Genomic DNA, 23970 nt, shown 5'->3' on the forward strand with positions numbered 1-23970 from the left:
CCTGGGATTTTAATCCTTCTGATTTGTGTGAGTCTCTGACTCTCAGCAGAGAGACCCCAACACAGGTGCCCAGCTCCACTGGTGTGGAGCCTGTGAATGCTGGTCTTTGCATGCGAGTGCCAAGATTCCCATTAAAAGCTGCAGCTTGCTTTTGGCAAGCACCGCCTCAAACACATGTGTCAAGAATGGCAATGTCCCCATATATGTAAGACTGAGTCACTTCTTGGCAAGACTCAACTTCATTTTGCTGAGGGCCAAGAAAACAGCAGACAAAGAAAAGTTCCTCAGCCCAGGATTCTACAGCCCACACTGGAGCTGACACATATCTAACCTGTGTTAGAGAAGAGATGGAAGGTGCATAAAAATGTCTTCTCCAGTCAGGGCCACATTCAGCCCAGAAGGAATCCTTAGAGCTGAAATATCAACCTAAGAAAGGGCATGAAAGAATAGGCTTCACACCCCTTTTGCTCCTTTCTGATCTCCCAAGGAATTCCTGCCTCCTCACTCTGTAGAGCAGAACTTTTCCATCTCCTTATCCTGAAATATTTACATTTTCCCCCTTTCTTTACCTTTTCCCTGCAAGAACACAATGACACCAGACCTGCACCCATCCCGCCCCAAGGCAGCTGTATTTGCAGTGTATGCAGATACATTTTGGTGTATTTGGGGACACAAATCACTCTTCTAGCCCCTCGATAAGCTTTGCAGCTCACTTGCCCATGAATAGAAACCAGACAAAAACTAGAACATGAGCTCTGTGCAGCAACTTGCTGTATGTGCAGCTGTGTGTCCCAGGGCATGTGGGGAGACTCCACTGTGCTGTGGCACGAGCCCATCCTGCCTGTGTGCACTAAGGTGGTTCCCATCCAGAATCCAGCCTTGGTCCTGCAGGTGTTGAGCACCCTGAACTCTGCAGATTTTGAACATGGTGAAGGAAAGAAGATGAAGCACAGAACAGGACTGGTCCCAGAGCATGTCAAGTGCAGGGATTTGGAACAGATACCTGCTGAGACAGTGAAACAGAAAGTGATTTGAAAACAAAGCAATACAGAATCCATCAGGCAAGATGGCAAAATTCTTTGCAAATTGTTTGCAAAAACAAGTGGCCATCCACTGCAATTTTTCTGTCAGATTTGAAGGGAAATATCCGTGTTGTGCATTCCTGCATAAGCAAGCTGAGGCTTCACAGGAATGTTTGCATCTCCCTGGATCGCTCCCCAGACTGCCAGGAAAGGAGCTACACAGACACTTACACAGCACAGTATCTGTGAAACTGGTGAGACTGGCTAACAAATCTCCTTGCTGCTCCCTTCTCAGCCCTCTTTGGTTTGCAGATTTTTGGCCATCAGTGACCCACGAGGGCCATGAAAATCAGAGGCTGACCCCACCTTGGATGCCCCAGAAAGCCTCCTCTCAGCTCCCTAACATTCCCTCAACACTGCTGCACTCCAGGGCTGAGCACAGAGAAGGGAAGCTCTAGATAGCATGTGACCAACCCCAGATCCACAGCCAGCTCCTGTCTCACTGTGGACAGCAAGAGGCTGGCAGGCTTCACTGTTCTCCACTTCCTTCTGCAGCAGTCCTTGATTAGGGGTCATTTGTTCAGCTGAGAAGTTGGGCTGTGTTGGGAGCAAGGCTCCTTACAGTCAGAGAGGGAAGGGAAGGGCAGCCCTGGGCAGGGAAAGGGATGGATGACTCCTCCCAACACTGAAGCATGGGCAGTTGAAAGCATGAAAAAGAGATAGGTAAGGACTGTTCAGGCCACAGGGTGACCATCAGCAATTGGGATGACTGTGCCCAGTCCCAGTGGCCAGTATAGAAGGACTTGGCTGTGGATGACTGATGCCAGCTCCAGGATGAGGCAGCAAGGCTGGACCCAAGGAAGATGAGCTGCCTCTGCAGTGAGCAGTCCCTCCTCAGCCCTTGGCTTGGGGAACCTCCTGGGCTGTCACTAGAACCAACACCTGAGTCATGCCAAGGCCAGGCTGGGAAATGAAGTGGCCAGAAAGCCAGGAAGCTGGTTCTTTGAAAACAATGCCAGGCAAGGCATGTCTCTGGACACCAGCATTGCCCCAAGCCTTCTCCCAGAGGGACACTGGGCTACCAAGCCATGAAGTCAGCACCCCTGACAGCAGCTGTGCCTGGTGGTCCCAAGCTGGCTGGGAGGAGGAGTTCTTCTCCCCAACTCCAGCTCACTCTGGGGGACTCAGCCTGTGGTAAAGCCACCAGGTACACGGTGCCAGTGGCTACCACCTCTGCAGGCAGAGGATTGCAGACATCCAGGACAGATCTGCTCTGGAGCCAGCCCAAACGGAGCAGCCAGCAGGCTGTAACACACAGGGCACATGTGCACCACTGGCAGTACCAAGGAGATGGAGACCGTCACACTGTTGGCCTGGCATCCTTCACAGCACCCATGTAAACCCCTTCCAAGCAGTGTGGGAAAGGCAGGTTTGCCACTGGGATGGAGAGCTGCAAGAAGGGAGCTTGGCTGCTGGGCCTCGCTTTCCATGGGCAATTAGCCCATGGCTTACCCTGTACTGGGGAGAGTTGGGAAAGCTCCTCCACAGAGGGAGTTTGGCAAAACCCTCCTAAAGGACTGGAATGGGGAGGACGTGAACAGCAAATCCCTGAACTTCGACAGGCAGAGGAGTCACAACTGTGCAAGACAACAGCACTGAGATAAAGGGGCAGAAACCAACAGCAGACAGATGATACTCCAGAGATGGGGCACTTTGTTGGAGTAAGGGATGACAGCAACAAGAGAGCTCATCACATAAATAAAACGAGGAATGATGAGGCAGAAACCAACTCTGCATCTACCAGGAAACCCCATAAAAAGCCCAAGTCCTCAGAGCAGGACATGCACACACAGCTCCTGCAGTTCCTGCTCTCTGCCCATGATCCCCCCCAACATGGAACACAATCCAGGCAAATCTGCTCCCAGGCAGGGAAGCAAATTTTAATGCTACCTCTGTCAATAATGCAACCAGATCCATAGTTCAAAAGGAGCTTGCTAATTAAAAGCTGGTGAGCTTTAAATAATTCATCTCCTTAACTTGGATTGATTGGAGAGTTTAATGGTTAGAGTCTTGAAACAATATTAAACAGCCTCTTCAAGGCCCAGGTAGCCAGTGACTTTTCCAAGTAAATCATACCTCCTTGCAAACTTTAATGCTCAAAAGTCATTGTGGATGAAAGGCTGGGAGGCCGAGAGAATACCTGACCAAGAGGTCTCCAAGAGGCAGTCTACTGCTCTGCAGAGAAACAGGACAGACAAGAGTGATGCAGCCCTGAGTCACAGTCCTGTCTCCAGCCCAGTAAATCTGAGCTCCTGCCCGTGTCACAGCCTGCTGCTGTACCAGCTCTGCATCCCCAGTGTTAAGCAGCAGGCAGATACATGGCCTCAGTGTCCTGGGCCAGGTCTCCCTCATATCACTTTGATCCCTGGTGCAGAGGAGTTGGGGGATACATGGAACTCTGCCACTGTTTATCTCAGAGCACTGTTTATCAGTTTATCTTGGAGCATGCTGCAGGACCACGAAACTCATCACACGTGTGAGCAAACAGGACGATGATTCAGTTCTCCAGCTGGGATCAAGCATCTTCACTCTGCAGTGTGTTTCCAGCCAGTTCCCAAGCCAGGTAGCACAGCCTCCCTTCCAAGGACTGCAGCATCCAGAGCAACTGGAGAATTGGTCCAACAGGGAGAGCATTCCACCCAGCCTGGGGACCACCAGGTGTGCTCCAGGCACCTGGTGCTGCCCACATCCAACCCCAACCGAAGTACTGCTAGAGCAGTCTAGGAGGGAAGCAGCTCCCCAGCCAGGGGCACAGGCAGGTATGTCTGGCACACTGGCATGTGCAATGGACTGAGGGCACGTCATCCACATGTCCATTCTGCCCTGACACATCTTCATCCCTTCCACCAGGTGGGGACTCTGCAGCCCTTTGGCTGGTTCTCAGCACCCCAGACTGGACAATGTTTTGGGGCTGAGGCACATCCACACACCCAGAGCAGCAGTTGTAGGGATGGGAACGGCACCGGGCAGCATCACTCACCTATCCCGCTGTGAGGCCTCCCTATGTGCTGTAGATTCAGTCCTTTGTTCATGTCTAAGAGCCCGTTCTTTGGCCAACTCCCCATGGCAAAGCTGTACGCCTGGAAGAGAGAAGCAGAGGGTCAGACATAGCCCATGTGCAGGCATGATCTGTACTTGCCCAGGTCAGACTGCTCCTGGGGCTGGCGTGGGTCTGTGTTCAGGGGCTGGTGTGTGTCTGTGCCCACTGTGTTCAGTGTGGACCCACACGTCACCCTTGCAGCAGCTCTCCTGGAGTTGCCCACACAAAGCATTCTCGCCCTGCCCTGTCCCACTTGATGCTCCTTAGAGGTGTCCAGAGCCTCTGGTGGTGTCCTGTACACTTGACAATCCTTGTGACAGAGGGATTTGCATCACTCAAGGCCACCTTTGCCATGCTGTGGGGGGGAAGCCAGGGGCTCTGAGCTCATCCCCCGTGTCCTTTAGATGCTCCACAAACATCCACCCACTCCTGCCTTAACAGGGCCACCAACACAAGTCAGGGGATTTGGAAAAGGGTGCTCATTCCCAGTCTAGCCTGGCCAGCAGGCCCCTTCCCCTCTGGCAAGCACAGCCCTCCCAGCTCCCTCTCCCTTTCACCCCAAGCCCTATTTGCCTCAGTGCTCTCCATCACTGGCACAAATCCTACTGGGAGCCAGCACTGCTCACCCCACTGCACAGAGCCTGCAGTCTGGCCAGAGGGAACGTGCTCCATACCCACTGCATCCCCCGGCAGGGCTTCCAGGAGGAGCAAGGCAGCTGGGAGCCCAAGCAGCACAAAAACCCACTGGACAATGCAAACATGAAAGCAGCTGGGCCTCTATGTCACACGCACGGCTGTAATTACAGCCTGACAGCCACATATCTTCTTCATCTTGAGGAATTAAGCTCAGAACGCATTGTGAGCAGTTAAGAAGGGTGCGTGGGCTTAGCATTGCTCATGCTGGCACTATCTTTGCTGCCGTGAGGGCCATTGTCCCCAGATGAGATCAGGTCAATCCAGCAGCCCATATCTCCCTCCTGCAGCAGGGAATCATCGCTAACGGCAGCCACAGTGTGGCAGGGCACTGCCGACACCTTCCGCAGGCTGCAAATGCCAGGGAAATGCTCTCTGCAGCAGGAATGGGGATGAACTGGGTGAGCAGAGCTGAGAGATGTCCCCCACCAGCCCACCAGCCTGCTGCTGGGACCTCCTGCTGCCCCTCTTTTCTGCTACCTGCTGCTCTGTCTAGAACAGGCAGGTCCAGCCCCTGTGCAGCCCCTGCTGCTGGCAGCCCCCCGGGAGCCACAGGGCTTGGGGGAGTTAATTTATTAGTGGCCCACGTAGCCATTCATGCTGCTTTGTTACTCCTGCCTTAGCAAAACAGAGGGCTCCACAGATAATTAATAGACAGCATTGCTAATCCTGTTGGGAGATGATTAGCAATTAAAACTCCTAATTAAGTCTATGCATAATTCACTGAAATTACACTTTGTGTACACAACGGGGAGGTTTCCTTTGCCTTCGACAAACACGCATTGGTATGTTCACTGCCATGATCAGGATGCAGGCTGGCCAGGACAGGGTGGGGGGAGCCAGAGGCTGGGCTACAGGGTGGAACCCTGCCACCCAGCTGCCGGGCGGCAGAAGTAGTTCCACTTGGGCTTCATCCCACAGGGCAAACCCAGGCAGAGCATAGGAAAGCTCCCACGCTCAGCACCAGTGGATTGACAGCAGTGAGGGCCATCCCTGGGGAAGCGGCATCCCCGGATGAGGAAGGACCAGGGGTGTCCCTGCACAGGGAGCTCCCATATCGTAGGCTGCCTTCCCAGCCCGGAGGTCCCTTGGACTCTGGCCAGAAGCAACTGAGGGAGCACAGCGGGAGGCTGGCAGGATCCCGGGAAAGCCACGGGGACAGCTTTGGAAAGCTCCTGGCAGCTGGGTGTTAGTGCCACCCCCAGGCTGCCTCCCCTGGCTCTGCAGCAGCAGCAGCAGGGAGCTGGCAGCGTGTGCCCTAGCCCCCGGATCAGCACCGGGCCCATCTCGGCATCGCGTTCTGCTTTCCTGATCAAGGTCATTCGGTACAGCCGCAATACCTGAGCAAACTACCTAAGCAGCCGGGGTGGAAGTTGGCCTGACCACTGAAGGTCAAGTGTGCACTTATGCATATTCAAAGCTGCCTGCAGGATCGATCGGGTTTTAATTGTTTTTCCTGGGGTTTTGGAAGGAAGTGCCAGGGGCATTGATCAGTCCCAGACAAGGCTGCTCACACTCTGGGGCTGGCAGGGACCGTCACTGCTGCAGGCAGAGGGAAGTGCAGGCAGCGGTGATGGAGGGATGAAGGCAGGGGAGAGATCAGCCACCGCTGGCCGAGAGGAGGAGCCATTGCTGGGCTGCGCTGGAAAATAAAGTTTTTAAATTAAAAGTGGCAATTCTGAGCCGCCTGCTGGCAGCAGCCACACAATCAAGAGCGAAGAGCTTTGCTGTTTAATATTTAAAGACAACGTTTAATCTTTAAACAGGAAAGTTCTTCTTCTGACTGTTAAAGCGAGGCAGAAAGCGCCAGTGGCTCCCCAACACCGGGGTACCCAGCCCGCAGGGGTGGCCGTGGCCACTGGCTCACTGGAGCTGCTGGGACACTGGTGTCAACCACGTTCCTGCCAGCTCTGTGACCACACAGTGGCGCAGACCCCTGTCCCTTCAGTGCTTATCCCGATGGCAAACTGTGAGAAAGTCTGAGATGCCCCTGGTTTTCTTGCAAGCCAAAGGATTTCAAAAAATGCCATGAAACCCTTTCTGTGAGGAAATTGCACTACTTTGTTCGTCTCTCTGGTTCAGTCCTGGTGTTGCAGAGACTGGGTTGCTCCCTTTTAGGTCAGACACTGAAGCAGGGCTAGGACCCTGTGGTTTTTAATTTTTATCTGCATTTTAATTGATAAAAATGCAGCCATCTTTTAAAAAAGCTATTTTTAAATGGTTCTGGCCAAAATTCTGATTTAGAGAGAAACTCAGTATTTCTGATCTGCTAAAAACCACTCAAACAATGTTTACAGAATAATTTTCAAGCAGCCCGAATACAATTATTTCCATTCATACCATCTCCTAGAAAGGTTTTCCTTTTTTCCTGATTTTGTTTGTAATTCTGTGAAGGCTACATTTACCTCCCTGCCAATGCTGCTCTGAAGTCAGATGATTATTAATTATATTTATTTACTTATACAATCCCATAGGCATACACAGCAGTTCACAGATAAATACCGCCCTGCGTCCCCGATGGAGGGATCTCGAATCAAAGGTAAGCAGATACTCCTGTGATAAATGTGAGCTAATAGCAGCAGGAGATTAGGAACATACTGTGTTTCCATGCACAGAGCCAGCACCATGGATAATCCACACCTTGTTAAACAAGTGCTGGTGTGGGGAGGTAGGTCATGATGTAACCTGCACCTCACATACCCTGCAGAAAATCCAAAAACCAGAAGTGGGGATAAAACATGGGGCATGGAGATGACGCATGCGCAGAATCACAGCATCTGAGGTTGGCTTTACAACAGAGCTAAAAAGGTCTGAAACCAACCTCCTGTTGCACCAGGTCACAAACCTTCCCAGTAGCTATGACGCATCTGCCTCAGACTGCAAAGAGCCTGAAACAAGAGCTCCGTGGCCTATTTCTGACAGCACTGCGGTACAAAGATGGTCCCCTGCACTGGGACAGAGAGCGTGCCAGCGAGGCTGGGCAGTCCCATGGTGCTGGTTGCTTGTGCAGTTTGGCACCGAGGTTGGCCCACCTGTCCTTGCTGCAATCCCAGTGCACATCAGTGCCCCAGCAAGGCGGTAGCACCAGCACAGTTGGGTCCTGATGCGCTGCTCCCTGGAATTTTTTTAGGCTGCACACCATGTATTGTAAGCAGCACAGCTGCAGAGAAGATGTTCCAGGGGGTCAGAAAATTCCCAGAACTAGAACTTGTCAAGCTGATGTATTGATCTAAGTGAACTGAATAATGCTCCATCATTTATTTATGGGGAAGTGCCCAGCACACTTCACAAAAACTGGTGTTTTGGCAGTCACGTTAAGGCAAAATTAAACACCCCACAGCATATAAACAGGCACCTGTTCAGAGATCAGAATAAGGGAGCCCCACAAATCCTCCCCACATGCAGAGGCAGGAACAGAGCCGGTCCTCACAGAGCTGCTGGAGCTCTGTCAGCAGAGCCAGCCTTGTTCTTTCCACACCTGTCGATGCTGTGACCTGCTGGCCAGCTCCTGGCCCCTCTGCCCTCTACTAGAGCTGCTGGCATTGCATCACCCTGGACGCTTTAGCTGAAGGGCAGGAGGGAAGCGGACCTTTGTGCTTTGCAATGGCATGAGCATGTTCACAAACCATGGCAGCAAGAACTGCCAGGACTGGCACAGAGTATGTCCTGCTCTGACCAGCTGGGCAACTCTGTCATTTTATTTTACATGTCCAGCCAAGAGGTTTTATATGCTATGTTTCATCTGCTAATTGCAATTTTAATATTAATACAGACACTTTCAGGCAGGGAGAAAATATTTCCTTTCGGAAAAAAATCCTCCCAGGAGTAAAGGAGCTCAAGCAGTCTGAGAAGATGCTGAAGGGTGGGTGCTAGGGAATAAGAAAAGTGGTGGGTTTTGCTGAAAGTTTCCATTAAGAATTTCAAAAAGACACCTGAAAAATACATTGTTTTGAATAGACAGAAAGAAGCTGTGAGAACTCCCAGCTGCCCTTAGCTTGGGCAAGCAGCAGGTACCAGCTGTGCTCCCTCAGGATCAGGCTGGGCACAGCTGATGGCCCGATCCAAGGTGAAGCCCCTGACATTTCTGCAACAGAGAAAATGTCTTTGGAACAGCAAAAGCATCTTCCTCCTCCTGTCATGTCAGCTGTGCACGGGATCCGCCCAAAATAAGCATTTCCCATCTAACTCCCCTTATTCCACTGCTGCCACAATGAGGTGTCAAGGTTTTATATTAGCTTGTATGGTGGGAAGAAAAAAAAGCAGTCATGTCTATGACTAAGTGGGCTTTTAAACATATTTTGAAATGTTTTTAGTGACTGTAAGGTTTTGGGGCTGGGAGTATCTTGCAGGACATCCCTGAACAGCACTCAGGACACTGGAGGTTCCAGGGTGTTCCCATTTTAATTGCATGCCAGTCCAGGAATGGGAACTGGACAATTCTTTTTGGGATTTCTTGCCAAGCAAATTTACCAGCATGATATGAGGCAAATGTAACACCACTGAGGGGCTGACCCCACCGCCAAATCATTTAGTAGGAGGCTCCTGGACAGGGCTGAATGCAATTAAAGAAGAGGCAGGTACTGACTAAGCAGCTTGCCAAGCCCCAGATGACAACAGCGGAGCTCCTCTGTCGCAGGGAGGGCAAAGAGGAAAGCTTGCCTGGCAGGATGGAGGCACGGAGCCCAGGATGGCTCTGGCAGCACTGGAGCCTGCTACCCTTGCTGGCTGTCAGGAGGCAGGAGCTAAACCCAGGTGTAATGTGTCCCTTTTAAGCAGTTTAGTCAGAAGTGCTGCCACATTCACAGCTTTTCAAGTATTTTTAAATCACTTACAAAAGCAGGATTAAATGATCAGGAATTCCATTTAATAGGACAAATAAAGAAATAACAATCTACTCCATCAGCCCTGTGGAAGGCAGGTTTGATTTAAGAAAAAAATAAATAAAAAAATAAGTATAAAAGAGGGAGAGAAAAAAGGAAAGGGAGGTGGAAAAAAAGGATAATGTGTGTTTACTCAAGCAAAGAAAAAAATATTTAAGTGATGTAGGGGAGAAGATTGCAGTAACTAGTGAAGAATAACATCGTCTGCTTTGCTGTCAAATCACACAAGAATTTCAGTAATAGATTCTCATTCTGACACTCAATTCAATTCGAAGGTGATCCTGCTTTATCCCAACACATCAAATATTAAACACTCGTATTAGCCAGGGTGCCGTCGCCTTTCCCGGCTTAGACGCGGCAGGAAGCTTTTCCCCTACTTTCTCTCACTCGCTATAATATTCTCAATGTTATCTAAACATGCCTTCATACACTGGGGTTCCTTATCAATCCCATTTGGGGAGGGAGGGGGGTGTACTTAAAATGGTATTAGTTTGGGGGGCTTTTATTATTATTATTTCCAAAGCTTTTCAATTTTGTGTGGAAAAAGCTTAGAAAAAAGAGGTGGAGGGAGGGGGGGCAGCGAGAGAGGGAGAGGGAGCGCGGGAGCGAGAGAAAGTATAAAAAAGGGAAAAGCAGCCAGCAGCTCTTGTTTGACTGATGCCTTTCAACAAGGGCAGTCTAGCTTGTCAAAGCCCGGGCTCGAGATGAATTGGCATATCTATTCAGCCTGCCTCTGGATGTCATGCAATACAGTTTCATATTCCCAGATAAGGCACGATAAGCAATTGCTGCCCTGACACCAACTCCATCCATCCCTGCCTTTCTGTCCACGCATATTAGAGACCTCTGCTGCGCCACTAATAAGAGGCATTTAATTTTTACAAACACAGTGGCAAGAGGGGCCTCCAGACTGACCAGGTACAGCATCAACACCACTCATGTTTAATTAGTTTTTCTCAGTGCACTGAGAACACTCACAAGTGGTATTGGGTGCACAAAAACAACTTTTGCCCAACGTAGCATCTGTGAACCTAAGCCAATCATTACAGAGTGGGGGTGACAAAAGCATTTTGTCCTTTGCCAAATATACCTGCAGTGCCATTGCAGGACATGGTTTATTTGGGGTTTGGGCACAGAAGGATGCTGGGGAAGAAGGGAGCAGTGCTCTTTCCCAGGGAACATCACTCTCCAGAGCACAAAACCTCTGAGAGCTGTGGGAGTAGGAGGGCAGCTGACACACTGAAAAAGAGGACACCATGCAGGGGGGCTGGCTCCACTTGGGTGAAAGTAAGGGAAAACTGGAAATTCCTGCCAGTGAGAGGATGAGATCTGGACAAAATCCTCTCACATTGCTAAAAGGATGCTGGGGCCTTGCCTGGTACTCTGCCCTCTTCACACAAGGGCTTTTCAAAGAACAGTGCCACATAGCCAGCTTCCCTTGTGTCCTGGATGCGGGGAGCCTTTAGCAAGCCCAGCTGGTGTCCACTTCAGTCCATTTGCAAAGCTGCTTGTTAGAACAGAAACAACTTTATGCCTCACATCGAGGAGTAAATTAAACAAATAAAAAGATGAATGGTCTGTTTTTTGAAAGGTGAGTGCTGGGCACACAGGAACTGCCTGGCTCTGCTCACCTTTGGGAAATGCTTTACAGAGGGCAAGTTGCCCCCAAACTGCGCGAGGAGGACAGGTCAAGCTTAAGGGAAGGCATCAAGATGTCAGAGAAGATGCAGAGGATGCAGCACAACTGTATGTGCTTTCTCCTTACTAAAAGCAGCCCATGCCATCAGAGCTCTGTCCATAGGAGCTCTGCAAAAGGGAAACCGAGGAATCTCTTGCCTTGCCTATTCCCATTCAGACACATCTGAGCAGCCTCATCCTGCTTGTGTCCTGGCAATATCTCAACTCAGCCACAGCTGTACAAATTCACTGCCAAAACTCCTCTGAACTTCACGAGGGGTAGGATGGACCCTGCAGACACCAAGAGCCCCTCTCCAGGGTGCATTTGGATGCTGTGGTCCCATCAGGCAGCAGGAAGGTGTCCCTGCTGCCATGTGGGATTAGCATGCACCTGGCTTAGGCTGCAACAGAAACACGCTGGTGTGCCTGACTCCAGGGTGTCAAAGTGCCAAGCGGTTTAGGCTTCACATTTCCCTGTGTTTGAACAAGAACAGTCTTTGCCTTGCTCCCAGGCTACGGATTATCCTGGATAAAATGTTCTTGACTGCGGTGTGCCCTGCGGCTGGCGACACACTAGGTTAATACCATGGAGATCTGGGTCAAAGCCCTGGGTTTGGTCACAAGCAAAACAAAACTACAGGTCTGGGTTCCTGGAGGGCTGGGAAATAGAGCTGGAGTGTGCACAAGCCAGCTCTGGCCCAGGACAGGTGACAAGCAGAGCCATAAAACAACCAAGAAAGCAGCCCAAGGATGGGCTGCTAGCATGACCAGGGGGCCTGGGCGACACATGCCCAGTGCCTTTCCTGGTCTGGGACAAGTGGCAGGGCTGACTTCTCATGGTGTCCCTGCATTCCTGGAGGCACTGCAGGGAGACAGACCCAAGCTGGGTTATTCTGATGTACGCCATTGGCTCCCAGCACTAAGATACACCAGCAGCTCCCGATTAGTGCCTGAAAGGCAGACACATGATGACATGGCAGACAGCTTCCAGGGAGTACCTACACGTGGCTGATTTACCCTTCCAGCCTTGGAAGGACAGGCTCACATCCTGCAGTGCTATCCCCCGACCACCGCAGCCCCTGTGGGGCCAATTCAAGCAGGAAAGCAGCGCTAAGCCTTTCCCTACCGCAGCTTTGTGGCCAGCAGAGCGGGAAGCTGGGTATGATACCAAGGAAAACCCACAAGCGCACTTCATGGATGATTCACCACAGGCACAGAAGCCTCTCCATACGGACAGGGATGGATCGGTCCAATTCTGGCTGCTCCTGAGGAAACTGGGGGTTCACAGGGAGGGAGAAGATGCCTCTAACTGTGCTGGAAAACAGGAAAATGTTGACATTGCCCCTTAATCAGACCCAGCCTAAGCCCCTGAGGACATGAGGACAGAAATGAGCATGACAGGGCCCCAGCAGATGCACCTTGCTGCAGAGCTGAGCTGTCAGGGAAGCTGCAAGGTGGATACATCTCACCCTCCCTGGATTTAACTGGAGATGAACAACCACCAAAGAGAGCTGCAGTTCTGCCATATTACAATAGGGTGGGTAACATCCATCACTCTTCTCTTTCCAGGGCCAGACGATGGCTGTGATGTTCAGACCTCTCCACAGTCCCCCAAACACACACCCCTTTAATCTAACCCCAAGCCTTTTCCAAGCAAAGCTGGCACTGGGCTTGCTGTCAAAACCTTCAAGCCTTTCAAGAGGGGGTATTTTCCCCCCTCAATTTCTATCTTTACAGACGCACACGCTCGCCTCTCCCTCGATCGCTGTTTAATTTCCGTGTGAGAGGGAAGCAGGTGCCCGTGCTCCCGTGAGCTCTCCCTTCTCTAGTTTTTTTTTCCCTTCTTGGATCCTGCCCCATTAGTTTAGTGCCCAGCCATCTGCGACGTCTCCTGTAATGCTGTCCCCCTTGTGTACCAGGGAGCTTTTCCATTAGCGCCTTTAATATTCTGACACCTTAGCACAGGCTGCTATTACATTCAAACACTGATCGCCCTGTGAAATTACATCGCAGGGCTTGCTAAAATGGAATTGTGTATAATCAGGCTCCTCCATGCACTGTCAGTCCCATCACAAATACAACGTAAAGCAGGCTTATGGATGGGCTTAGCAGCTGCTACAAGTGTATTTTTTTTAATAGATGAAGTATCCCTTATTTAAAGCATTTCCTTAAGAAAAAAAAAACAAAAAACAAACCAACAGTGAAAGACAAATCAACAGCTGCTGCATTATGTTAAGCATACCACTGGTCTCTTAAAACATGTTATTTAATAAGGTAGCTATCTGTTTATCTATAACTATATCAAACAGAGAAGGAGGGCGAGATAAAGATAGTTAAACAGACAGCCGAGGAGATATCTGCCACTGGGAAATAATAGCTAAATAAAAAGTACCATTATTTACTCCACAGTGGGGAGGAGGGAGAGCCAGCAATTTCCTCTCAGTGCTGCACAGCCTCTGGTTGGTAGGGGCAGCCTGTGCTAGCCTGCAGGTACCCCAGCTCACCTGGCTCCAGCCCACTCATCTCCCCATGACTGCAACTGATAAATCTGGGGGGGAAAAAACCCAACTCAGGACCCACGTACCGAGGCTGCAATGCAGGAAAGGTGAGAGAGGGCAGGAGAGCTATTCTTCTGCCAGGAGCTGGCCTGGTGGGGCAGCCCCCCACCTCCACACAGACTGAGATCAGCCCAAATTAAGGCAAAATTTGCCACAGCAGAGGGTCTGGGTGCATTTCTGCAGGAGAGACTGATTTTTGTGTGGCCAGCACACAAGGGACCAACTCTCAAGCTTTTTTTTTTTTTTAAATTCCAGCTAAGGAAGTGATGGATTAGGACAAAGGTATTTCAGGGGGATGCAGGAACCGGCAGGGACGCAGATGATGTGTCAGAGAAATGAGCTCCTGAGCTCCCCAGCTCAGAGTTCAAAATACTGCCTCTTACCATGCCCTAAAGGTTATTCTGTCTGTCTGCTGTGAAATGCGACGGCACATCACCTGAAGGGAGATTTCCAGAGGCGCTGTGACCCTTCTGCTATCTCCTCTGAGAAGCCTCCGCAGGAATGATGAGATTGTAGCTCATTTCCACACACCTTGAAAGAGACGGGCTGGATCAAACGTGCTGAAAGCAGAAGCAACACATCCCTGGGACTCATCCTTGCCTCCTAGCAGGGAGTGTGCTCTTGCTGCAACAGGGTGGGAAACTGCGTCCACCCCACTGAAAGACCAAAGACATTACCTTTCATCCTAAGCCAGGATGGAAAAGCCAAAATATTGTCTTGTTTCACTGTGTGGGAACAGTTCTGCTTGGGAACCACAAAGTAAAAGCCAGTGACAGAACTGTTGCCCTTTAGAATGGAACAATCTATTCCTGTGCAAAAACACTGCTGTGACATTTTGACTCCAGTTTTCCCAGTGCAAAATAAAGCCATTTGTCCAGAGCAGACATACTGCTCCTTTGCACCACACACAGCATGTTTCAGCATATGGTGGTCTGGACATTTTTGGCAAGGACGTCTCTGGAGATGGTTCAGCTGCTGTGCACAAACATGCCAGATGGGGAGGATGGGACCATAGAGGGCAGAGACCCACGGACAGGTTACCAAGAGAAAAGCACGTGGGAGGTGATGTGCAACTACACATCCATTCACAGTGCAGGTGCCAGACAAGGCAGTTCAACTGTCTGGTTTCCACAACCTGTTGTTGCCACAGTTAGGTGCTTGCAAGGTGGCAGCAAGAGACGGATGCCGGGTGACCAGCATGTTCACATCTCAGTTTCATAACCTGTTTGTAAAACCCAGGCCCTGGAGGATGGGAAAGAAATCAGAGTGATCCTGCAGGACCTTATCACCACTTCTATCCTGCATGTCTTATCACACATCTCCCTCAGCTCACATCCTACAACCCCTTCCATTCTCATGCTCACCAGGTCAGGTCTTCTTGGGACAGATACATGACCTTCTCTAAAACAGGTCTGCAACAATGCAGAGAAACTGGTCCATCCACAACAGACCAGAGGAGCATGGAGATACTTGCTCTGCTCCTTCTTACCTCCTCCTCCCAGACAGCAAACAGGCAGGAGCAAAACCCAAGTTTTCACTGCAAAGCAACACTCTAACAGCGGTTGGAGCCTCTGAGTGCTACTCTCTGCAAGAATTGAAAAAAACAGAGCTTCTCTGCACTCCCACAAGATGCAAAGCTGCTCAGTGGAGAGGCAGCTGGAAGAACGAGAGAAAAGCAAGAAATACAATGCACAAGACATCAGGGAAAAGATCAATAAAGATTACTAGGGCAGCAGCCCATCCCCTGCCCGCGTTGGAGGCTCTCATGGCTGCAGTGAAGGAACACCAAGGAAAGCTAACAAGGTGCTGCTGTGCCAGCGGCTAGGGATGATACCTGTCTAATCAAAGATAGAGTTTACACTGGATCATCTAAGCAGCAGCTCTTCCTCATGATTATTGACTCAGGTCAGGGTTAAGACTGAGGAGGTTAAAGCAGAGGCGCCTCTAAGAGCTGTGATGGTTGCGAACACCAAGCAAGCAGCCCAGCTAGGACAGAGCCTGCTGGGGCAGCAGCAGCAAAATTGAGGCTCCCTAATTTCAATGGAAGAACAAACAGAAGGAGATGGTCTGAGGGGCTGGGCAGCACATCATGAGAGAATCAGTTTGGAGAGAGGTTATGAAAGCAGAGAATAAAGGGACCTGTAAGGAGAACATGGCAAGGTCTTGAGAAGAGGTTATTAAAGGAGGCATGGGGTGACGACCCACAGCAGCTATAGCCAGGCAGGAGTCTGGGGCAGGACTGGCTACCTGGACTGAAAAGGGAGCACCAGCACCATGTTACAGTCCTGAGAAGGTGACAGAGAAAATCATGTCACAGTTGACAGAAATGAAGGGCTCTGGTCCTCAAGAACTCAACTCGTCTTCCAAGAGAGTTTAAGGTACCTCCACAGCTCTTTGCTGCCACCAGGCTTCACTGACCTCCAGCCAGACTGGGCTCCTGTAAGGACACAGGGAGCCACCACCTTCTCCTGCAGCCAGCCAAACAGGGTCTCCTTACTGGGCAAGCTGGGACACTCTCTGATTATGGCTTTTAACTGTGTCTGAAGTTCTCCTGTAAGGCGCTGGGAAGAGCTGTGACACGCAGACACATGGATGCCCCTGGGCCCTGCTCCCTGTGGAAGGGGCCATCACTGCTTGCCACTGCTGAGGCCCAGATTCTGTGGCTCGGCTGGCTCTTCCCTGTCAGCGAGCCTGGGAAACGCTAGTAGGATTTGCCTCCTTGCTGCCTGCTGATGATACGAGACCCGAGGAGCACATCCCAGGAGCTCTGCCCAACATTACTGAGCATGTGTAGCAGGGGGATGATCCCCACCCAGCCATGGCACAAGGACAGAGCTGTGGGGTCATGGAACACTCATCTCATCCCCTCAGCATCCTTCAGCTGCCCTCTGAACCCATCCCTAACCTATATGTGCTGTCTCAGCTCTGGCTGTGGCTGGTGGAATGACAAAGGGCAAGTAGGAGCAAATGTCCCCAGAGAAGAGCTGGTCTGCAGCTGGGGGTTGGAGGGCTCAGATGTGATGAGTAGGTCCATAGGCTGTCCAGAAAGTGCTTGGCTGTGGACCACTTGGCTTTCCCAGTGTGGAACCACAGCAGGCAGCCTGCCCACTGCCTATGCGCCAGCAAAGAGTAAGAAGCTGGTACAAAACAAGGTGTCCCAATTAGTTCTCCACTAATCTCATTAGATCTCCATGGGGAGGACTAGAGCTGGCAAAATGACACAGCTGCCTCCTTGACCAGACACTCAACCTTTCCCACCGACAGCATTTTATTTTTCAGATTTTTAACTTGCAGTACTGTGTTTTGTCTGGCTCAGCAGAACCTGCCCTGCCTTGGGTCCTATTGCTCCTCACCAGCAAAGCACAATTACATGTGTACACAAACAGGCATTCAGTGATCGTACACAGCATCCAGGCTCTCTGCTCCAGTGTCAGGGAACAGCTGCTGGGGCTGCAAATCAGAGGTGTAAGGAGGCATGGGGCACCAGAAGGCAGAGCTGATCAGGAGGACATGGCAGAGCACACCAGATCCCTCTTACTCCCTCCCTGAATGACAGCAAGCCATACAGGCATGCCTGCCCTCCCCACTGCTGCCCCGCACCACCCCAGAGAGCTGGCAAACAAGCTTCAAACCAGACCGCTCCTTGTAATCGGAGTCAGTCAGTGTGTGTGTTACGCTTGAGTTGATGGCTGGTGTTAAATTCAATGCCTTGAGTATTGATTTCCTTGCACATCCCGGACTTTGTTAAAGGGTTAGCCATGAACTGAGATCAAAGGGAGGTTAACTAGTTTCTCGTAAGTGGTAAAGCAGACCTCTAGCAAACCCGGGTGCCAGGCCTCCTCCACAGAGGATGCTCCATGCATGTTGTTAGCTACCCCAGCTGCCTTGAAAGCCAGATAAAGTCACAAAGCTGCCTCAAAGCAGGGAATAAAAATGATCCCAACAACTCCCCACGGACCCCCAAGCTATTATGAGTGCACACTGGGGACAGGCAGCGTGGGTTACCATTTCTTCTCTCCAACCTGTCCCCCACCACAGGGAGCTGCTCCCCTTGTTTGGCCACAGAAAAAAGGGCGGAAGCAAGTCTTTGCTAGCTGCACCCCAAAGAGGCTGCCCCTGGGGGTCTCGAGAGAGGGGCAGAGCCCTCCCCAGGAAGACTGGGGTGTCCTAGAGCTATGGGTGGTAGAGAGAGAAGGCAAAGTGCTGCTCCCCAAAGAACCACCTGGAAGGGACATGGCACCCACCATGCCATGGCCAAGTGTAGAGGACAACTTGAGCCAACACCACCATCAGCATCACCTCAACCTGTGTGGCAATATGCCTACTCCGTTTTACTTCACTCTCTTCTTGGCTTTCCCTGCCCCACATAAAGAAATGTTGGCACTGACAGCACCAAAATCAGCAGGTTTTGCCAAGGCAGTAAGAGTTAAGTGCACAAATAACATGACACTAACAAGCTTTACCTTTGTAATTTTTAAGGGATGGAGGCAGGGAAAGAGGTGTAGGAGGCAATCTGAAATTGTTATCACTAGTATTAATGAATGCCCAGAGGCACCGAGCAAGAAGCATCCATTTCAGACGAACATCTGTCAACAGTAAGTGGTAAAATTTCAGAAGTAGCTAAGGTACTTCAAAGCCTGGATTGCACCAGCTTCCCAGGAGGCTTAAGCACCCAAGTAATTTCTAACAGCAGGGCCCTTGGCCCCTAAATCATCTGGGCACCAGTGTTATTCCTCAACTCCTCTACTCCAAGATCTACTTGCAGCATAGTACAGCTTTCCAGCAGCCATGTTTTCCTTCAGACATTCACTGGGTCTCATTGGCACTGTACCTTCCACCCCAGGGTGGCAGTATGTCCAGTCCCCACCTCTCCCAGGAGCCAGGCAGCTTCAGCTGAAGAAATTACAGCACACTTGGCCCCCACACCCCTAAACATCTCAACCCAAAGCACCCAGCAACGCTGGTGGCATAATTCCCTGTGTCTTGCAGCATTGGTAGGGAAGAGGGATCCATCACAGCCCATCTTGGGGGTGAAATCCTCAGTGGGAGCTTTATTGCTCAGCACCTGTAGTCATATTTAACTATGAGGTCCTCTGTATGGTGCTAAACAGGTAGTCCCCCACCCCTTCTCCCCTCTCCCAAACTCCTGCCACCCAGCACTGCCCCAGCAGCCAATTTGTTTTTAAGTGAAAGGTTTATACTGAAGTGCTTAAGGAATATCTGCTCAGTGCCCAGCATACCAAGTGCTGAAGATTTCACTTAAACTCTCAGCATCTGTGTATCTCAACTAAATTAAGCTATTTGCTATAAAAGAGCACAATGACAGTAATGGAATAATAACAGCATTAATAAAACACAACAATCCTCGAATGAGAAGTGGACGCATCAGCTAGCTTCAACCAAGAGAAGAAGGCTATTTTAAAATCACACACAAAAACCATCTGGGGGTGGAGAAAACCAACAAAAGCTCCGAAACTCAGAGGTCAGACTGAAATTATGTTTTTAACCTCAAAAGAATGATGCTTGCCAGAGTCTTCACATCAAGAGAGCTCCCATGCCAGTTGGAAATTAATTTCCACAGCTCCCAGCAAAACAAGGGCTTAGAATGGGTATGCTGGCTCCACAAAAGAGGGGTGGGAGCACTCTTTGGGGGGAGGACACAGAATTAAAAGCCCAAAATAGAAGTGATCCCTCAAGCATCAGCAAGATTTATTCTTGGGGACAGACACAGTGGAGCAGGGGGTGATGCTGCGCTGAACGTGTGACTGCTGAGCTAGTGACCAGGGCCAGATGCTGCTACATCATTATGCAAACATCCAGATGTCTCAAGCTCACCACACTGCCATTCCCCTGTTGGTGGAAAAGTTGCCTTCACAAATCCACAAATTCTTCCTCTTTCCTTTGTTTTGGATAAGGATGAGATTAAACACATCCCCTTCAGTTTCAAAGTCACCTACACACTGTCTGTTGCAAAGATAAAATAGCCCTGGGACCTGCAGTACAGTTGGGAACAGGTGTACCTGAGGCAAATCACATCCCTTTACGGGATGACATTTAGCACATGGTGATGATAAGAGCAATTAAAGCGCACTAAGCATGTTGTGCTGTATCTCTGAGGTCTTGCCACAGCCCCATCCTGTCCCAGGGAACACCCCAAACTTGCCTTGTGGGGGACTGGGAGGGTGGGTGACCGTGGGAAAGGGGGAAGATGAAGGAAAAGGAGTCCTCTGTATTCCCCACCAGCTTCTTATTGACCACCACGTTGAGAAGTAGCAGGTTTGTACCAGCAGCAGGCAGGGTCTTTGTGTTTCTCTTACAGGTACATTTCTCTACCCTAGGCCCTGCCCCACAGGCAGTGAGAGCCAAGTGCCTTCCCTGCCCAGGCTCCAGTTTAGCTGCTGCCTCTGCAGAGGGTGCATGAGAGCTACTCCTCTCCTCACCCCAGCTGCCCAAAGCCCACGTGCAGATCCCCTCGAGGATAATGTGGGAGAGACAGATGTCACCTCTTCTCACTGACATGGACGGAAATATGACCCAGGTCACAGTTGTGCAGGTGAGCTCACCACTGCCTACCCTTCTGCTATGGCACAGCCTGAGCAACACAGAGGAAACTGAGTTATCCCTCACTCCAAAAATGCATTAGGCAGAAGATGGGGAGCAGCTGGCTGGCTTTCCCACAGCACATTGAATACCACCTTCAGGTCCACTTGCCTTTTAAAAAGGAGCCAAGAGGGACCAACAGGTCACTGGTATAGTGCCCATAGTGCCAGACTCGTGTGCTGCAAGATGGCTGGAAGCCTTCTAGGTACAGATCCATAGCACACGTCCTCCTGGTGGTCCCCTGAGCAAACAGGTTCAACTAGACTGACCAATCTCCTCCAAGCCATCCTCCAAACTTGTACTTTTCTAAATTCCTATGGAGAAAATGCCAGCAGTTGCCCCACACTTGAACAGGCTGCAAGTTTCTTTGTTTTCATTACAAATTCCAATCCTGATGCCTTTTTTTTTTTTTTTTTAGCCATTTCTGCTCTGTCCCCCGGAGGTGCTGCTGTGATTGAATGAAACACGACCCCAGGCTCCAATAAGTGTATTTCAATTACATCTGTCACCATGTAACAATGTAATGATATATCATGTGATATTAAATCCATGGTAATCATATCAGCGATTTTTTTAATAGTGCACTAATCACATTATTACATCTCTATAATTAACAACAGAAGGCCTAAAAATCCTGAATACAAACCAGAAAGCTCAGAGGGTCCCTAGCTCTTGCCTGGGAGAGCCCTAGAGGAGAGCAGGATGGCAAGGTGCTGCCCGGTGGGCATGGCACAAGTGAGCAAGGGCACAGGAGTTTGGCACCAGCATTGTCATGCAGAGCATGCAGGTAAGACCAGATTCTTTCCCAGTCCCAGACTAAAGGAGAAACAAGAATTTTGGAGCTGGGAAGAGACACTTGTACATCCCATCTTGCCCAGCACTGCTCCCTTCTCTTCTGCTGGTCCTGCACTGCCACTTTTCCTCCAACAAACCAGCTCCTCTGCTCTGGTAAGTGTCTTGTGAAAATGTCATCCTGAGGCAGACAAGCACTGCTGGTGCCCCACTGGAGAGGGAAGGACAATGTCTTGAAAAGGAAGGATGATCCTACCAATACATCCTTACCAGGCTGCTGGAAGAATGACATCATTTTCCTTCTCCCCTTGCACCAGCTTGAGACGTGATTGAGAGAACCCCACCTAATACAGCCACTGCAAGGCCTGAAGTCACTCTGATTTTTTTCAGCAAAACAAATCTGTCAGCTTAAAACTGAAAACTGGTGAGAGTCCTTTGGAGGGACAGTGGTCCTCTGGCTCACCACCTCCACTCAAGCTCTCACCTGCATGGCTGGAGCAAATGGGGCTGGGGTCCAAAGCACTGACTGACATGTACACACCCTTGTGTGGAAGGGAGTCACTCAGTTTTGTGTAACAGGCTGCTACCCCCAGCTCCAAGCTGTATTCTACTCCTCGCAGGATGAGGGCAAAGGCAGCAGGGAGCAGTGGGCGGCAGCCGGTGCAGAGTGCCGGAGTGTGGGGAGTCCCGTGCTGCACTGTCCCTGGCTGTGACAGAGCTTTCTTCCAGTTGCAGCCTGGTCAATCTAGCGCTTTCCACATCACAAGCTGATCTGAAGAGAGCCTCATTACCTGCCTTAAAGTTCCAGCCAAGCACTTATCTCTTAAAGACAAGATTTAAGAAATATTTGACTGATCATTTTTCTCCTCATTTAGTTTGGCTGCGCTGAACCAATTCAACCTGTGAAGTTGAAACAGTGAGAACAGGAGGAAAAGTGTGGGCAGGCAGTTACACCACACACCGCACACAGTGTCCCAGCTCCCCTGCCAGCTCCTCTCAAAGGGTCACATCCTGGCTCAGCCTGATTGACACAACCTCTCCTGTTCCAGGAGTGCCCATGGAGCATTTCCCAACACTAAAGGGGAGACATCTCTTCCTCCCCACCCACAGTGGGACAGGCATTTGGGGGATCACTAAAACCCTGGCATCCAGACCATACCTTTATGTATACTTGGAAATGCCAACTGCATCAATCCCAGACCTGGGAGAAAAGGATGAAGAGAGGGATGAGCCAGGACTGACAGTACCACCATCCCCACATCTTCAACTGACACAGGACAGGATATTCCTGTGTTCTTAATCTCCTTGTATGCTTCCTGCTATCCCACTTTTCAGCTCCACTGTCCCAACAGCCATGCCACACAGCAGCAAAGGTGTCACATATCCAGCAATGCCCTGCTCTCTCCCCATGGGGACCAGAGCCTGCAGAGGGGCTGAGGGGAAGGTCATAGGTGGAGGTGAAGGGGCTCCCAGGGCCAAATGGGAGTTGCAGCAGCAAGCAAAGAGGCCCTGCTAGACATTTAGGGGTGATCCTGCCAAGGGCAGGCAAGACAGATGGACAGACACCTTGCTGGCCAAGGCAGTGCAGTTGGACTTTCCTTCCCTCATCTCTCTTCTTTTTTTTCCTTTTAATTTTGTCTTGGAAGCCACGATCCTTTAAAGATGTGCACGTCTCATTAGCTCTACCTTGACAATCATTACCGTTCCTGCCAAGGCAGGAGCAGAGCTCAGCCTGAGCGTGGGGGAGTCCATTACCTTGCAGTTAAAGGGACATTGACAACTCTGGGCTGCCTGGTGGTCTGACTCCCCCTTGGAAGCAGGATTGCTCCTGTACACTGCTGTTCCCCCTCCTCTGCTGAGCAATAACCCCCTGCTTAACCCAGGCAAGATGCAAACCTTGCAGTGATGGGTGGTCCTGCAGCCACTACCAGGCACTCGTTGCTCCCCTGGATGGGGACTTGTAGGGCCAAGTCCATGCCTGTAGCCTCTGGGGTGAGGGGCACTGAAGAACCCAAACCTTCCCAACACATTGCACGTGGCCTTTACACAACCACATATCACTTCAGCAAATGCAAAGTCTCGGGTGTTACCACAAGACCCAAGCCCAGCCATGACCAAGCAGCAAGCCCAAAATGTCCACAGAGGCCACAGTAGAGGGTGGAGTAAGGGCTCCCATGAAGGATCCTGGGACAAGGGCACAGTCCCCCCATATGAATGCCTAGTGGCATAACTTCAGTGAGCTCTATCCTGGCTTCAAAGTGCAACATAACCTGCACCTGTGAGTTTGTCCCTAGCTTTTCTGGCTCTGCAGGGTGCAATGTGGGCCACCACATACCCAAAGGTGGGGATGAGAAAGGGTTCAAGTGGGTGAGTATGCAGTGATGGGTGATCCGAGGAAAGAACCTTACTCACTAAAGATGCTGTCCAGAGAGTCCTGTTTTGGCCCATAGCTGGGGGCTGTTACTCTCCATGGCTGTTCCCAGAGCCTGCTTTGCCCCATCACAAGGTTGATAACAGGGAACTTGGCTCATGTTATGCAAGGGGAGAATCCCTCACTCAGGAGATTTCAGGGCAAAGACCCCAAAGCAACTTTTGATGAAATACCCCCTGCTTTCTTCCAGCTCCAGAAGGGCTTTGAAGCCCAGTGC

The 23970-nt window shown here is 50.6% G+C and overlaps 1 protein-coding gene across 2 annotated transcripts in view; it reads right to left on the bottom strand.

The window, feature by feature from the left end:
- Positions 1-23970, bottom strand: part of ERI3 (ERI1 exoribonuclease family member 3) — a 130486-nt gene that overhangs the window by 33064 nt on the left and 73452 nt on the right. For both annotated transcript variants that reach the window (XM_032118843.1, XM_032118844.1), the window contains exon 7: positions 4063-4162. In XM_032118843.1, coding sequence (XP_031974734.1) covers positions 4063-4162 — 100 coding nt within the window. The remainder of the gene's footprint in view (positions 1-4062; positions 4163-23970) is intronic.

Source organism: Corvus moneduloides, chromosome 9 (assembly GCF_009650955.1).
Source record: "Corvus moneduloides isolate bCorMon1 chromosome 9, bCorMon1.pri, whole genome shotgun sequence".
Taxonomy (NCBI): Eukaryota; Metazoa; Chordata; class Aves; order Passeriformes; family Corvidae; genus Corvus; species Corvus moneduloides.